Genomic DNA, 18,774 nt, shown 5'->3' with positions numbered 1-18,774 from the left:
CCAGTTGTCTGCACCATTAATGGCGGGACCATACCGCATTCTACTATAAAACGGGGTAAGGCAACAGTTTTGGTAAGTTTTAAGCAAGCTTTCTCAAGCGCTCTAAAGTGCCTTTAAGCTCTTGAGCTCTCTAGCTCTCTCTCCCTCTCGCTGAGTTCCACTATTGCCTAGTCTCCTTTCTGACTTGACCGTCGGAGGGTCCCCGCCGGAGGCATCTCCGGTCAGGGAGGACTTTTCTTGCAAGTGCGCGACCCCGACGATCGGGCGACGGAGGGATTGGCCGCAATAGATTTGGCATGCCAGGAAGGGGTATTCGACAGAGGTAAGACAACAAGCTCCATAGAGCTTGAAAAATCTCTCGAGATGATGAAAACCAGGGCTCAGCGATCGAGAGCTATCAGGTCGGTGAGGCACTCTTCCCGTCGGGAAGAGGCTCCTCCTTTACCCTCCATAGCAGAACCCAGCTCTCCACACCCGTGGTAACCACGGAGGCGTAGATCGCGACGATCGTGCGACAAATGATCGTTCTGACGAACGCGGTCAAAAACCTCCAGCAACAACCGGCCCAGTTGCCGCAACCGTCGGTGGAACAACTGGCGGCTCACCAGATGCCGTCCAGAAGTAGCCGCCGATGCCCGCGTCAACTTCCATCTCCTCCTTAAGAGCAGCCGTCTCAGCACTCCCATCGAGAAAGGGGAGGCGACCACGGTGCGACACCCGCCTATCTCGGCATCCCTCTCCTTCCCAGCTGGAGCAAGCGAGGAAGGAGAAGCGGCCACGGACACCGTCACCTCACTTTCAAATTTATCGGGAGATTCAACCCCTGGGGTTTCTCAATATCGATGGTTGGACGACTACGAACGTAAGTTCGAAGAAATCGACCGTCGGCTTGCCCAACTCCAGACGGATGGTCAGAAGTCTTCGAACGACGTCGACTTCCGGACCACCCAACCTCTCTCCCGATTTATCCTCAACGAACCGATCCCTAGTCGGTTCAAGATGCCTCATGTGAAGCCTTACGACAGCTCCACCAACCCAGTGGACCATCTGGACAGCTACAAGGCTCTCATGACAATTCAAGGGGCAACCGATGCCCTCCTCTACATCGGCTTCCCCGCCACGCTTTGTAAAACTGTCAGGGCCTGGTACTCCGACCTCCGCTCAGGATGTATCCACTCCTTCGGGCAGTTTGAGCATTCTTTCGTGGTCCGTTTCAGCACCAGCCGGAAGCTGCCACGAATCTCGGACAATCTTTTCTCCCTCAAGCAGGGAGAAAATGAGACACTCCGATACTTTATGGCCCGATTCAATGCGGCCACACTTGAGGTCCGGGACCTCAATGGAGACATGGCTATCTCGGCTATGAAGAGGGGGCTAAGGGGGTCTCGGTTCACATATTCCTTGGACAAGATCCTCCTCCGACGTATGCCGAATTGCTGGAGCGCACGTATAAATACATGCACGCAGACAAAGGAGCTTCCGACCGATGCCTGACCGAGGGCATGGGCCAGAAGGAGAAGCGAAAGAAAAATCAGGCTCCTACTGAACCCAGTAGGCCCCCCCATCGATAGACGAGTCTCGCCCCGACGACGGAGTTTGAGACCAATGCATCGCAGGTACGACTCCTACATCCCTCTCCCCGCTCCTCATGCGTAGATCCTGATGGAGATTGAAGGAGCGGAATATCTACGACGGCCTCGGCCTCAGGCAAAGGGCCTCGACCAACGTGGCCTGATCATCGATCGTCGAATCTACGGCTCGATCATTGATCATTGAACCAACGGCTCGATCATCGAATCTACGTCTCGATCGCCGATCACCGAACCAACGGCTCGATTGCTGATCACCGAATCTACGGCTCGACCGTCGATCGTCGAATCTACGGCTCGACGGCTTGATCGCCGAATCTATAGCTCGATCGTCGAGTCTACATCTTGATCGTCGAATCTACGCCGAATCTACGTCTTGATCGTCGAATCTACGCCGAATCTACGTCTTGATCGTCGAATCTATGCCGAATCTACGGCTCGATAGTCGATCGCCGAATCTACGGCTCGATCGCTGATCGTCGAATCTACGGCTCGATCGCGGATCGTCGAATCTACGCCGAATCTATGGCTCGATCGTCGATCGTCGAATCTATGGCTCGATCGTCGAATCTATGGCTCGATCGCCGATCGTCGAACCGACGCCTCCACCTCTGAAGGCAAAGGGCTTCGACCAACGCGGCTGACTAACTTGCCGATTTAGCTTCGACTAAGAAGGGCAAAATGCCAAGACGACCGTAATTCGACTTGCGACATGCCGACTTGGTCACGACCGATCGAAGGATATTCAGCTTGCCATCGTTTATCATACACCGTGACGTACCCGTCCGACCAAAGTCCGGGCGATGGGTATTCGACTTGCGACATACTGACTTGGTCACGATCGATCGAAGGATATTCGGCTTGCCACCATTTATCATACGTCCCGACGTGCACGCCTGACCAAGGGCCGGACAACAGATATTCGACTTGTCATCATTATCCTATCCGAATATGTCGGACACTACTCGACTATCAGATTCTACGACAAAGATCGAAGGGGCAGAATATCTACGATAGCCTTCATCTCTGAAGGCAAAGGGCATCGACCAACGCGGCTGGCTAACTTGCCGACTTAGCTTCGACTAAGAAGGGCAAAATGCCAAGACGACTGTGTCATACTCGCGATATACCGACTTGGTCACGACCGGTCGAAGGATATTCGGCTTGCTACCATTTATCATACGTCCCGACGTGCACGCCCGACCAAGGGCCGGACAATGGATATTCGACTTGTCATCATTTTTCTATCCAAATACGTCAGACTCTACTCGACTATCAGACTCTACAGAATGATCATGTCGACGTGCTACGCCCGACCAAGGGTCGGACAATGGATATTCGACTTGTCATCGTTATCCTATCCGAATATGTCGGACGCTACTCGACTATCAGACTCTACGAAATGATCGTGTCGACGTGTTACGCCCGACCAAGGGCCGGACAACGGATATTCGACTTGTCATCGTTATCCTATCCAAATACGTCGGACGCTACTCGACTATCAGACTCTATGGAACGATCGTGTCGACATGCTATGTTCGGATTGGCCGACACCCGATCCGACATGTACATCCGACCAAAGTTCGAGGGCAGATGCTCGACCTAAAGTCGGGATGACTCTCGACCATCGGATCCTATGCAATCTGTACGACAGTCAGAACGCCGACCTGCGATCGGGGCTTGCACTGCCCTTAGCACGGCGCATGCCACTGACTACTTTGATCAGCTATGCTGGATCCTACCGAACGTCCTAACAAGATGTGTCGGAGCTACGACCTATACTCTCGGGGATGGCTCGGCAAATCAAACACTTTGAACCGCATGCAGAAAAAAGTTTAAAAAATCTTTGATTTCATTTAGTTGAAGTGACTTACAAAATTGGACCGAAGTCTGGTTACAAAATTGGGACGAAGCCCGATTACAAATATCAAAGACAAAACAAAAATAAAAGAATACAAAAGTGACGGAGCAGACACTCCGACTATTCGTCGGAGTCGACTTCTTGCACCGGAGAGAGTTCGGGAGCAACCGGTGTGCCCGCTCGGGTCGGGGTGGGATCGGAGGTTGGAGCGCTTCACCTTCGGTAACTCATCCCATCGGTAGTGGGTCGGCCTCCTCCTCTGCGGCTTGGTCTTCCGACCCCGGAGGGACGACGCTACTCAGGTCGAGCTCCGGGTGCAGACTCTGAATCGCGTCCCGGGCATCCTCGTACCCCACTCGATAGGAGGCGAAGCCGCTCTCGAGAAATTTCTCCAATACTCATCCAAGCCACGAAAGTCCTCCACCGCCCGGCTCAGTGCCTCTTTGGCCGACTCAGCCTCCGCCTTCGCTATGTCGACGTCGGCTTGGGTGGAGGACAAGTTCTTCTCGGCCTTAGCCAGGTTCTGCAGGCTAATCCGAAGTGTTCGCGCTCGACCTCAAGCTCCCTGATGCAGCCATCCCGCTCACGCTGCAGCCGGTAAACGGAGCGGGTCTTGCACTGGACCTGCTCGCGAGCCGACTGAAGTTCGGCCTCCGAGGCAGCTAGGCCATTGGTGAGTCGAAAGATCTCTTCCTCGAGCCTAGCCTCGCGGTCGACCGACAACTTCAGTTGATCCACCAGCATCGCGTTCTCAGCTTTGGCGGTTTCGACCCTATTCTTCCAGGCCACCCGGACGTCGTCGAACCTCCGGTACCCGGCTTCCAGCTCAGACATGCTGTAGATCAGCTGCAAGTAGAAGGCCGATCGTCAGAAAAATGAAATGATAAAAATAACAATGAAGAGGAAAGAAAAAGAAGAAGAGCTCACCTGGATCATGGTCGGATAAAAGGAAGAAAGCATGTCGGACACCGGCCGACCCTTCAAGAGCTCCCGGTCGGTCGGGAGAATGGCTGCCTGACACAACCTCCTAGCCAAATTATGGTTGGCTAGGGCCGACGCTCCTTCAAAAACCCGAACGTCGGACGATGCGACGCGGTCCACCGACCTTGTGTCGTCCGCCGGCGCCATCGGAGCCTTCCCCGATCGGTCACCCAGGCCCGAAGATTGGAGAGGGATGGGAAGCTTGAGCTCGACTGAGTTCCTCCCGAGGGTGCAACGGGAGCCGCCGCAGGTCATTCAGGCTCACGTGCTTCGGCCCGAACCTCTTCCATAGGTGGGGGAGCCGACACTCCTTCGGCTGCCCCCTTTACCGCCCCTTCCTCGGACGGTGCCTCGGGTGGCACCGCCGGTGCCGACAGGGCGATGACCGGCTCAAAGTCCGACGAACGTTCGATATCGGGCTACGCTGCTGCCATTGCAATGTCGGTCGGGGATGATATCTGAGGCCTCTTGGGAGGCCGCGAAGGTCCGACCCCGGGCGCCGGTCTCTTCCTCGCCGCATGTTGCCGAATGTCGGCATCTGTCAATCTTACTCTTGGCGGCATACCTGCAATTTCAACAAAGAATCAGCATAGGTCCGAAGACGGATGAAAAAATAAAAAAAATAACCGATAGACCAAACTGTACCTAAATGGGGAACCGAACTCAGGCCGGCATCGTACAGAGCTTGCTCGGTGATGAGCTCCCTCTACTTCGGCACCGACACACCTTTCAGTCGGTGAAAGTCCTCTCGGTCTCCAGCCTCCATCCGACTGTTTTCATTCGGCTGAGTCTGAGGGTCGCCTCAGTGAGAAGGAAACCCCCAAGGTAGCGAAGAAGAAGCAAAGAAAAATTGATTCTTCTACCCATGGATCGACGATGGAAGACCGGTGATGAACGAAAGACCCTTCCAGAGATTGAAGAACCACCACCCTCGGGCTTTCGAATGGGATCGGAGGATGAAGAACGCCCGAAAGAGGGAGATGCGGGGAAAGGTCGGCAAAAGCTGACACAACAAAGCAAAACTGATTATCAACCGGACTGAGTTCGACGCCAGTTGCGTCGGGCAAAGTCCGTAATAATCCAAGACATTCCGGACGAACTCTGGAATCATAAAGCGAAGACCTGCCCGAAGGTCCTCGATATAAAAAGCCACCTGGCCCGGAGGCGGGTTGCTAACCCGATCCTCAGCCCCAAAGGCGAAAAGCTTGAACTGCTCCGGGATACTGTACTGCTCCTTGAGCCGTTCGACGTTCGGCCCTGAAAGCGAAGAAGCATCCACCTCTGGGGTCGACCGGGAATCGTCGGTCGGGTTCCCCGACGGACTTCCTCGTGGAGAGGTTCTAGCCATAACGCTAGCCCCAAAAAGGAGAACAAAAAGAAAAATGCCAAAGGAGAAAGGATGCAAGGAGACAAGAATGGAAAAAACTTCGAGAAGAGCTTTCAAAGGAAGAGGACGGAAACAACTACCTGAACTAGGAGACAACTCGACAGGGCCTCAGCGCCAGAAACAGATTTACAGCAAAAAGTAAAATTTTGGATGTAAGTGCCTGCATATATATAAGGCCCTTCGACGGTCGAGATGAAAGCACGCCGAACGAGGGTTTTTCGGATGTCGACACATGGCAGCACCTGGCCCTTCCTCGGTCCGACGGTTCGACACACCTGCCTCTAGATCGAGCCACGTCGTCTCCATCCGCATGAATGGTTTCGGTCTAATAGCCCCCTGATACGTGGTGAAAAAATCGCATCTCGGAATTCATTAACCGACGGCGGTTCGTGTTCCCAAGGAGATGGCGGTTCGTGTTCCCGAGGAGACGGCGGTTCCATTCCCAAAGAGGCGGCTATTCGCGTTTCCAAGGAGACGGCGGTTTGCATTCTCAATGGGACGTCTGACATCGGATCGTTCGTTGATACGGTCGCCAGAGTCGGAGCAAACGTGACGGAAAACCACTCCTTTCGTCCGAAATCGTCACCCACATGGAAACGCTAGCCAACACGACATCCGACTCAGGAGTGGGGGGGGCAACTGTTAGGATATATCGACTGACCCCTGTACGCCGACTTACCCTCGGATCCGACAGCCGAATACCGATATACAGTCGGCCAGGCCGTACAAATGCCGTACAACCGCTATGGGCTGTTCTTCTGCCAAAGACATGCCGTACGACCGCTGTGGGGCGTTGTCCTGCTAAGGACATGGGTTAATGACCTGACAACCCACGCCGATTTGACAGTCTCCGATGATTTGACAACTCTCCAGTTGTCTGCACCATTAATGGTGGGACCATACCGCATTCTATTATAAAACGGGGTAATGCAACAGTTTTGGTAAGTTTTAAGCAAGCTTTCTCAAGCTCTCTGAAGCGCCTTTAAGTTCTTGAGCTCTCTAGCTCTCTCTCCCTCTTGCTGAATTCCACTATTGCCTAGTCTCTTCTCTGACTTGACCGTCGGAGGGTCCCCGCCGGAGGCATCTCCGATCAGTGAGAACTTTTTTTGCAGGTGTGCGACCCCGGCGATCGGACGACGGGGAGATTGACCGCAACAGTGGTCATATCCAAAGTGGGTGATGGTTAAACAAGAAAAGGGATCCACCAGCAGCAAGCATGCATAATTTTGTGATTACCAAGAAGAAAGCAAACGTTCTGGTTCATTGCATCTGGAAGATATTGATTGTTACCAATTACTTGAGTAAATATATGATTGATCAACCAAAAGGATTGTCTAGGGCTCCTTAAGTTTATGCCTCCAAGGACCTTCAGGTTACCATGGCATCTAAGTTCTATTAGATTGACTCTGTACTGAGCAAAATTTAGGGAAGCTCTAAATTTTTGTATACCTATATTATCTGAAATAAATTAATTTACTCGTGACTAAATATATCCTATTATTATGAGTATCAGCGAAAAGTCAATAATATCTAGAACCTAAAAATTTCATATAATCATATTCTTCATGCATATTAGAGTACACACACAGACATACACAATTAAGAGTCTCACGCATTTGATCAATATGCTGCTAGATATATCATGGTCATGAAACAACTGTTCAGATCATATGATGAGTAATCTCAGGACCAATCTGGACTGATCATATGCAAACTCAATCTAGGTTGATCATAGAAGGCTAGTCTCAGAGATTGAAATATCTAAAACAAAATAAAAATGACAAGACAAAAAATAAAATAAGTTAAGACAAATAATTCAACAAAATTAGCCATATCGAAAGGAGGGTTGATGGAAATCAACTACACAACAAGCTTGGAGAAAAGATAGGATAGGAGAAAAATCAGGTAAAATAAAAGGCAGAGATCTACTTACCCACCTAACTTGCTTCTTGACTGATGTACATCTTTGGATATGAAATTTGATCGTTTCCTTATGGAAACGTTTACATATATCAGTCCAATATTGTCCAAACTACCCTATGATGAATGATAATATCCTGCAATTCTAGATGTAGAAAATTCCTATAATTTACACGAAGCAAATTTTTATTAGCTAGCAACCCCGGCCTGCATCCAATTAAACAAAAATAATATGCTTGTATTATGAGCCATTATAAAAATTGCATTCACAAGTAGGAAGTGTCTGCTGGTTGTCTTGTAAAGGGACCCTTAGCTTATATATGCAATCGGCCATAGCCCAACCCCAAGCTTGAACAATCACTAATATTTTTTCTTTTCTTTTCTGAGACTACAAGAAGCTACTCCTCACATGCTACCGTGTATCCACTCCATTGCTTGAAGCTGGGGCCGGTATTCCAAGTCACCTGTGGATCTGGAATTCAATATAATCAAGGGTCTGAAGCAAGGGCCGATATCTTTTGAATTCAAACCTTGTCCCCCGCCTAAATTGGTAAAAGATTTTACCTTCCAGACCAGGATTTATTTGATGTCTATTATTGAATTGAATGTACTTAATTTTTTTAAAAAAATTAAGTCTAGATTTTGGGCCACGGATGCAGCTAGAATTATTGCTGGTAGGCAAAGACCACCTGCTAAATTATGGGGTCTATTGCCGTTAGACATACTACCTCTTGGACAAGACTTTTACCCCCTATTTGATTGTGTCATGAGAGAATGGATGGATAAGATTAGAAGGATAGATGGTCTTCATCCACTGTTTCATTAAAAAGTTGCATGAAGGATAGATAAAAAATGAGAAATTATCCATCCATCTTAACCCATTAATTTGCATCCTCCCAAATTGAGAGCATACAAGAAAGGATGAATAGAACATTGATGAATGTACGGATTCTTGCATTTACAAAACCACTTCTCATTAATTTTTTAATAAAACTATAATATTTTTTTTATTTTTTATTCATATTATTTATATATATTTTTATATACACTATTAATCATATACTACTAATTTTATTACTAGTTATTTTAATTTTAGTATATAATTTTGATAATACTAATTAAATAATTAGAATTATCTTCAATTTCTATATTTTTTATTACTTTTAATTAACTATTTATATAACTATTTAAATTAAATTATAAATTAATTAGTTATTTAAAAATTAATATATAGTTAATTCATTGATAATTAATTTATAAAATCATACATTAAATTAAATTAAATATTTATATAATTCGAATATAATTATATATTATAAAGACTATAAGTTTATACATTATTTTCTTTTTTAGTATAAATAAGTATTATATATTGATAATAATAATATTTTTATCGAAAAATAGTCTAGTAAAAATATTGTATAAATATCATTTATTTTTTTTCATCCCTTCTAGGCCAAACAAAGAAGAGAATCATTTTCATCTATCTTTTTATGTTTCATCAAATATATGAAAGGATGGATGGATCGAGATTCATCTTCTCTTTTATCCATCTTTTCTCTATTCATCCTTCGTATCAAATAGAAGATTAAATCCATCTTAACAATTTGAAATGATAGCATCAAGCTGCACTGGTTGGTTTCCAATGATGATTATGTCCCTGAGAGGAGAAGAAGCTTGAAAGCTTGTATGACCATAAGTCCACTGGGCCACTCTCATCATGAGCCCACTAATGTTTTTGGTTTAGATGGATGATGATTTGTGTATTGAGAAATTTTTGGTGCACTGCAGATGGTGCAGAACCGCGTGCACCATCCATGATGATTGGCTCATGCCCTGACTCCGCATGTGAGTCAATCACCACGGACAATGTGTGCATTTTGATTTCTCTTTGTACATTAAGTTTTGCTTTTCCACTTTAGAGAAATCCTCCAAGGAATGAATTTTGTAAGGTTGTTTGGAATTGAAAGAAGGTCAAATAACATAAGAATACTGAGCTTTATATATGATTGCTGGTAACCAAATTTCATTGTAAGAAAAATAAAGTTGGAATCCTAAAAACCAAACGAATCTTGCTCAGGTTTGGATATGGTCATGTCCAACATTAGGATAATAAATAATTCCAAAATATTTTACATGAGTACTATGAATTTTTGTGTGTGTCTATATATATATATATATATATATATATATATATATATATATATATATATATATATATATATATATATATATATATATATATATATATATATAAAGAGAGAGAGAGAGAGTACTAGATTTAGCTACACTCAAATGGATCTCTACTCAAATCCGGTCATATATAGAGAGAGAGAGAGTACTAGAGGTCTCACATCGATGATCGAAATTATTAAATATACTTTACTATTTTTAAATTATTTATAGAAAATATATGATTTGGAGATACTTGGTCTATGCATCAAGCGATTAACACACACACCACACACACAACATATATATATATATATATATATATATATATATATATATATATATTATTTAGATTATTTATTTTTTTGATCATTTGATGCATAGATCATACATCTTGAAATGATATGGTTTTTGATTTGTGAATATATAATCTAGATGTAGTAGATCAAATCCAATATCTCATATTATTGATATGGAACATCCATCGTCCAATCTAGACCTAATCAAATCTGAGTAGAGATTTATATGAGAATAGTCAAGTTCTACTCTCTCTCTCTCTCTCTCTCTCTCTCTCTCTATATATATATATATATATTATATATATATATATAGGGCGTATGTGTTTTGCTTTTGCATCTTTACATTTTATTTTATTGCATATAATCTATTGAATTTAGACAAGAATCAATCTAAGATGATGGTTTGTGCCAAAGGCCATGAGCAATGGTCATGTCGGGTGAACTTCTGTGCCATGAAAATTTATCACAACTATGAACATGGTAGTAATTATCAAATTAGATTTTATCATAATGCCGTCCGCCAATGAAAGTAAAAAAAATATCTAAAGCATGATATTTTAATAAATTATTATGAAGCTATCAAACTTTTAGTCTAGTTTAAATAGAATTAAACTTGATAAGTAAATTTTGAAGCTGACTCTAAAAACTTGATTATGCCATCGAATTTGGATTTTGTAAACCTTGCAGGGTTCAAATTTCCACGGCACTAAATCTATATAAACTCTAAAGAGAACATACTAAGATGTATATCATGAGGCAACCGAACTAATCAAAATTTTAGTTTGGTATGAATCAAAAGTTTAAACTTGATAAGTAATTTTTAAATATAGATTTAATATTTTTATGTGGGTTCAGATGTTTTATATAGCCTCCGAGTAAATACTGTACAATGATATGCTACACAGAGTAAATCGATTATGCTGACCTAAGATTCAAAATAAATATCAAATAAAAAAAATATTTATAAGAATTATAAAAAAAAATTATAAAAAAAATTAAAAAAATAAATTTATTTAAAAAAATAAAATTAAAAATTATAAAAATATCTTATGAAAGAGTCTTTATATGTATAAATAATATCACTTCTCCGTGGATGAAAATTTGATTTTTATTTTAATTCAAAAATTAAAATTTATTGAAATATAAATTTTATCGCTGTTTAGAAGAAAATAATTAAATTGAATAACAATAGGAATAATCGAATACTTGCTCCTCCATCGACTCATCCTTCTCCTCTGACTCCACCACTTCTCATCGATCTCTTCCTTCTCCTCCTTCTCTTCCGACCTCCTCTACCAAAGATGTTCACCAGCATCCTCCTCCGCTTCTTAGCTCTTCTATCAATATTTTTCTTCTCCTTCTCTTCCCCCACCTCATCCTTATTTCGACCCCCACTCTCTCTCTTTCTTCTCCTCTCTTCCTATCAGCCGGTTTTCATCCAAACCGTGGGCTATCATCTTCCCCGATGACAGCATCAACTATGAAATTATGGATTCCATAAAACAAGTATCTCTCTCTCTCTCTCTCTCCCCCCCTAATTTATTATATTATAATTACTCCCCGTGTATTTGCATTCTATTTTCCCCTCCGTTTCTCTATCTCGTTCTCGCCCCTCCCTATACAACTTTCCAGCCAGAAGACCCAAATTTGCAAAGCAAACCTACCAGCTTCAACGACGCACCTTTGCTCGATTCATATTCTCCCCTCTTCTCCTCAATTTGTATTCCTCCTTTGCATTGGTGGTAGAACAAGCTATGACCGAAACCAGGCGATTCAAGATCTATATTTAATTTTTCTTTTTTTTTTTTCTCCTCTCTTATTCTAAATTTGCATCCCGGGTTGGTAGATCTCCAAGGATTAGATTTTATGAGGGCTTTTATTTAAAAAAGAGAGAACTTCATGGTTTGGGAGGGAAAAGGATGGTGTAATTGAAGAAAACAATAGATCCTGTACTTGGATACCAAAAAAAAAAGAAAAAAAAGAAAGAAATTTGTTTCTCCTGTCCAGGGCGCATTTGGATTCATAGGCCCAAAATTCTCATGAGATTCATGATTTAGGCGTATATAATTGTAAAAAAATCAAATTGGATTAGGTCTGTATTTAGAAATACTCAAGAGTCCTATAGGATAAAAAAAAAAAAAACTACCCCAGTGGAACACTTTATTTATCTTATGGGATTCGGGCTGATCCATCCCAAAGGCTCCCAGGCATTCTGATTGTGTACGCCTAAATCATGAATCCTCTAAGATTTTAGGCCCATGAATCCAAATAGATCCCTAGCTTGCACAGGAGTCCAGAGTTCACATTATGAATGTGTTTGGTAACAGTGGCTTGCCTTACTTTATTCCAACCTTCACGACTCATGGCTTGGTAATTTGCTTTATTTTGGGTTGCACAAAAAAAAATTTAGAATTCGACGTATTATAGTTCTAGCTATGCAATTTAAAAACGTCGGTAAAATACCTTTTTACTGTAGTGACTAATCGATTAAACTAGAGTAACCTATACTTTTGTGATTGTTCACCTTTCTCTCCTGGACCACGTGTGAACTCTCTCTCTCTCTCTCTCTCTCTCATCCGGGCACTTATTGGCTGGTACCATGTTTAACATCATAACAATGTGAAAGGTTGGGGCGCCTACCCTAACAAATAGCTTTTCCAGAAGAGGATTCGCCGACTTACCAATGATCAGATTATAACTTGTCTGGTGGACCCGTTTCAAGCAAAACACTTGCGTGTTTGCATAGCTGGCAAAGTCCTTGTGGTTGTACCTGGGATTGAATTTTGCCTTTATCGGGGTGTAGGAGGCCGCCGGCTTACGGGTCTCCTCTAGTTCTGACTTCAATAGATGGAAAAAGAGGCTTTGATTCTTCAAATGACATGTTTGAGGTTTAGGTACTAAACTCCCAAGTGGTGCAATTGAAGAAAATGATTTTCGAGATTTACAATATAAATAGGCTACATATGATATATTCCAAGGATCATTATCAGAACGTACATAAATATATACATGCATGCATGCATCCGCACACGCGCACGCGCATATATATATGAGTCGATCGGATTTTGACTCAGATTCGTTCAGATCAAAACTTTGTAATAGAGATCCTACATCAATGATGTAAGTCATTGAATATGATTTACTATCTCAAAACTATTTACACACAAAAATCATATGATTTGAAAATTCATAATTTATGCATCAAATAGTCAAGTAGTCAAAAATTGGACGATCTAAATAAAATTGAATTAAATATATCTTTTGATCACTTGATGCATAAGCTAGAGATTTTCAAATCATATAATTTCTTATGTGCAAACAGTTTTGAGGTAGTAGATCACATCTAATAGTTTGGATCATCGATGTAGAAATTTCATTGTCCAATTTTGATCTAATCGAATCAAGCTCAAATTCGATCGATCTTACTCAAATCTATCCCCCTCTACCCCAACAAACACACACACACACATACACACACACATATATATATTATATATATATATATATATATATATATAGTGCTTTTTGTAATTTAGCTATTTGAGGCAAACTCTTATGGATGATACTACTCAAACTCCAATTAACAGATGATATAGCTACTGTGTAACACTGAGGTCATCAATAATTATGTTGATTTATCACCCTCGTTCTGTTTAAGTACATTGTAGCCATCCATGTAGGTCGACTGCCAAAGTAAACATTGTAGACATTGAAATATTATTTTATCTTATATAAAAGACTTTGAACAAAGAGATCCAAATAGCTGATGTTGCTGGTTGTAAATTAAGATCCAAAACCACCAACCATATCTTGACTCTGCTCCTTCGCATCAATGAGATGCTGCTTCTTCCTCATCAATGATATGGCACTAAAGTCAGACAAAAATGCACCTGAGAAGTATGCATCACGTCAGCAGTGCATTAGAAACAGATCATGATAAGTTGGCTAAGCGATACTCCGAGATGAGCGCATGATAAAATGAGACCCGTTAAAATTGAGATGCACGATTGATATGGTGCACGTACTGTAGGATCTAGTTTCTTGGATCCAGCTCCTCTACTGCACATGCAATGCACCATCGTATACGGTGCATTATATTGACCGTCCATCACACTACAAATAATGCACGCCGCATGAATGTATAATCTGCCACCACAGATATTGCAATGCACTTCAGCGTATCCGCGCTCTGATTTCTTAATGCTCCCCAGGACTATACACCGACCGAGTTCAGGTGCCTGCGACCGACCTCTCTTCAGGTTCGACGCCTCCTAGGGGCGCTGTCCTTCTTTGACCAACATCACGATCGTCGAATAAACAAAAATATACGGTGACGTGGCAGCCACAGGATCAATCCATAACCATGGTCTCTTAACCCTCTGTTTCTAATCCTAGGGTCTGGGCACGCATGCAATCTTTACTCTTCGTCCCATATGCACCGCACGTGCTCACTCTTCGGTAACGTCCCCACGACTGGACCTTCTATCCGATTACGCCGCTGCCGCCCGCCCTCCCCCAAAAGAACCTTTCACACGAAGAAAGTAAAATTACCCAATAGACCCCGTCTCTCAGATATTTTTCGTGGCTTTACCGCTACAGCCGATCATATTTCATTCCAAGAATTAGGGCAAAATGGCCATTTTACGTCAGAGGACCTTACAAAACACCCTGCCTTGGCGAGAGAGCGGCCGCCGGTGCTGGTGCTCTCTACTCTCATGAGGACACCGCCGATACTCCTCTTATCACTCCTAATATCAGTCCTTTACCACCCTCCATCCTCCGCTGTCGATTTCATCTTCAACGGCTTCGAGCCCGCCGACCTAAACCTCTACGGCGACGCTACTCTCAAGCCCGGCACCGGCCGGCGCTACCTCTCCCTCACCAACGCATCCGCCTTCTCCCTCGGCCGCGCCCTCTACAAGTCTAAAGTTCCGGCCAAGTCTTCCGCCTCCGCCGGCGGCGTGCTCCCCTTCTCGACATCCTTCCTCTTCTCCATCGCCCCCATCCCTGGCGTCCTTCCTGGCCACGGCCTCGCCTTCCTCTTCGCCCCCGCCGCCGGCACCCTCGGCGCCACCTCCTCCCAGCACCTCGGCCTCTTCAACATGACCACGGACGGCGACACCGCCTCCCGCGTCCTCGCCATCGAATTCGACGTCTTCGAGAACCAGGAGTTCAACGACATCAACGCCAACCACGTTGGTGTCGACGTCAATTCCCTCACCTCCGTCGCCGCCTACCCCGCCGGCTATTGGCCAGACGATCCCTCCTCCCCCTTCGTCAACCTAACCCTCAATGATGGTTCCAACTACCAGGCCTGGGTCGACTACTCCGGCGGACGGCTCAACGTCACCATGGCCCCCGCCACCCTCGGCCGGAAGCCCCGCCGTCCCCCTCATCTCCATCCCTCTGAATCTCTCCGCCGTCTTCCTCAACGAGATGTTCGTGGGGTTCTGCGCCGCCACCGGGATGCTGGTGGAGCACCACCGCATCCTGGGCTGGAGCTTCAGCAACTCTAATTTCTCCGCCGCCGACGGCCTCATCACCTCCGATCTCCCCAATTTCAAGCCATCGCAGCCAGGATCCAGCTTGAAATCCAAAGCCCTCATCGCGGGTATCTCACTCGTGGCCGCAATATTCGTGGTCTCCGGCGTGGCGGCGGCTCTGTTAGTGGTTCTTCGCCGCCGTCGTTGGAGAAAAAATAGGATCATAGAAGAGGAGGGGCGAGGAGGCGACGGGGCGATGGAGGATTGGGAATTGGAGTACTGGCCGCATCGGATTGGATACCGAGAGATCCTCGCTGCCACAGACGGATTCTCTGCTAAGAACCTGATTGGCTCCGGCGGCAACGGTAGGGTGTATAAGGGGATCTTGGCCAGCGCCGAGGTCGCGGTGAAGGTCTTCTCGCAGAGCGGCGCCGACGAAGCCCGGCAATTCGCAGCGGAGGTCTCCAGCCTCGGCCGGCTCAAGCACCGGAACCTCGTCGGCCTCCGCGGCTGGTGCCGCACGCGCCGAGATCCGGCCGCCGGTGGCGGCAGCGGCGACGAAATTATGATCCTGGTGTACGATTATATGGAGAATGGGAGCTTAGATAATTGGCTCCACGCTGCATCGGAACCGTTGGATTGGGGATCGAGGGTGAGGATTTTAAAGGACATAGCGGCGGCGGTGCTTTATCTGCACGAGGGTTGGGGGGAGGCGCGTGTGATTCACCGGGATATAAAGTCAAGTAATGTGATGCTGGACCGGTGGATGGCCGGCCGGCTCGGTGACTTTGGGCTGGCGCGAGCCCACCCACACGGCCGGGCGCCTGGGACGACCCGGGTGGTGGGGACTGCGGGGTACCTGGCGCCGGAGCTGTTTCGGAGCGGCCGGGCTACGGTGGCGACAGATGTGTACGCCTACGGGGTTCTGGCGCTGGAAGTGGTCTCCGGCCGGAGGCCTGTGGAGGAGGGGCGGCCGCCGCTGGTTGGGTGGGCGCGGGGGCTGGCGGTGGCGGCAGTGGTGGACCCAAGTGTGAGGGAGTGGTGGGGTTCGACGAGGCGGAGTCGGAGCGGGTGGTGGCGCTGGCACTGGCATGCACCGTCGTCGACCCGGCGGCGAGGCCGACGATGAGGCAGGTGGCGAGGGCGCTGGAGGCCGGTGATGAGAAAGCGGACGGCGAAGATGGGGAGAGCGGGGAGGCGTGGCTTCTGGACGCGAGGTTGGGTTCGGGGACAGTGGAGCCCGGTCCGAGATTTGGGGGCCCACCGGCACCCACCAGCACCTGACTTTCGAGGAACTTCGGCAGTCGCTATCCAGCTCCATGACGCTCTCCGATTCGGACATCATCACGGAGGGCCGCTGACACGAGCGGTGGAACGCGTCTGTTATGAAATTGTGAGATTTTTTTTTTTTTTTTAAATTGTCTAGATTTGAAGTTTTTTTTTAAAAAAAAAGAACGGTGAGGGATGGAGATGATACAATTTCTCCCCCTCCCGGCCTCCCCCACTGAAAAGGATTAAATTATTAGGATTGTTAAATGTTGTTTTTGGGGATTTAGTTTAGCATTTCGGAAAGAGCTTTATGCTCTCACGTATTTCTTTTCTAGTTGTATTGGTTTGACACGAAGAATATTTATAAAATTATTCGCAAGATTAGTTGTACTCCGGACGTTTCAATCGCTTTCAAATGTGGTTTTTCAGAGTAGTTCTGCGTCGCTTTTCGTAGAACAATTGGTACGAATGGTACGAAGGACAAAGGATGCATGATCGAGTTTAGAAATTTGTTTCAGCGGGATGGAAAACGTTTTGAGTGGATTGTCAAACTTGGGCATGACAGGCCGAGATTGTTTAGAAACTTGGGATTAGCTCCCGTGATTATTAATGACCTAATAGGATGCCTAGATGTATTCAAGTCACAGATGTTATAAGAAAAAAATCTTTGAGGGTCGCCAATCAGAAGTGGCTGGAAAGGACAGAAATTTCCATCAATCACAAGATAATGAATTACGAAATCGGGGCGGCGGCTTGGGGAATGAAAGAACAACTTACCAACTAAGGTGATGGAACTTAATGGTCTAATAACGTCTCCCACAAGAGTGCAGCGACCGCTATCCTTCTCCTTCCCCCACCCCCCAAAAAAAAAAAGAGAAAAAGGGATAGAGATGGCAATAGGTAGGGTTTGGATCGGGTAGTATACTACCCATCCCCAAACCCGAACTTAATACCCTATACCCAAATCCTACCCGATACCCAATCGGGTAAGAAAAAAGATATCCATCCCCATACCCAACGGGTTCGGAGATACCCGTGGGTAACCCATTTCCCCATACCCAATCCATACCCGCCCCATACCCAACCCATACCCATCCATTCTATACCAAAAAAAAAAGTAAAATAATTTTATGCATACTATCAATCAAAAATAGAATTACCAATTATATATACATACATCCATACATACGCACATACACACTTCTAACACACACATACATACATGCATGCATACATATATGCATGCATACATATACATACATACATATATATAATTATATATATATAGAGAGAGAGAGAGAAAGAGAGAGAGATCATATATATGTGTGTGTGTATATGTGTGTGTATATATGTGTGTATATATATATATATATATATATATGTATATGTATATATATATATATTCGGATATGTATATATGTATATGTATATATATATTCGGATATGTATATATGTATATATATATATGTATATATATATATATATGTATATATATTCGGATATGGGTTCGGATATTACCCATATCCATAGGTTCGGATCGGGTTCGGATAGAAAATAGCACTACCCATACCCTACCCATACCCATACTATAGTTTTCGGGTTTTACCCAAACCCGAACCCAAACCCAGTCAAACCCTATTTTTCGAGTTTGACCGGGTTCGGGTAGGGTGTATACCCATCGGATCGGATTAATTTTGCCATCCCTAAAAAAAAGGAAAAATGTACATAGCGTTTCCAGGTTGCTACATCCAATTATGTAATAATAGAAAAGAACAGTCAACAGTTAATATATCTGATTTATTATTTTGATTGC

At 45.0% G+C, this 18,774-nt stretch overlaps 1 protein-coding gene across 1 annotated transcript; it reads left to right on the top strand.

Annotated features, from left to right (window-relative positions):
• The first annotated feature begins 14,611 nt into the window (after nt 1-14,611).
• On the top strand, nt 14,612-17,098 carry LOC105040900 (probable L-type lectin-domain containing receptor kinase VII.2). Its single transcript, XM_010917652.4, is given in 2 exon segments — nt 14,612-15,587; nt 15,589-17,098. Coding segments are annotated over 2 exon segments (2,178 nt in total). The 5' UTR covers nt 14,612-14,642; the 3' UTR covers nt 16,822-17,098.
• Nucleotides 17,099-18,774: the final 1,676 nt, after the last annotated feature.

Source organism: Elaeis guineensis, chromosome 2 (assembly GCF_000442705.2).
Source record: "Elaeis guineensis isolate ETL-2024a chromosome 2, EG11, whole genome shotgun sequence".
NCBI lineage: Eukaryota > Viridiplantae > Streptophyta > Magnoliopsida > Arecales > Arecaceae > Elaeis > Elaeis guineensis.
The sequence above is the reverse complement of the archived record's forward strand: the minus strand, read 5'-3'. Positions and strand labels throughout refer to the sequence as shown.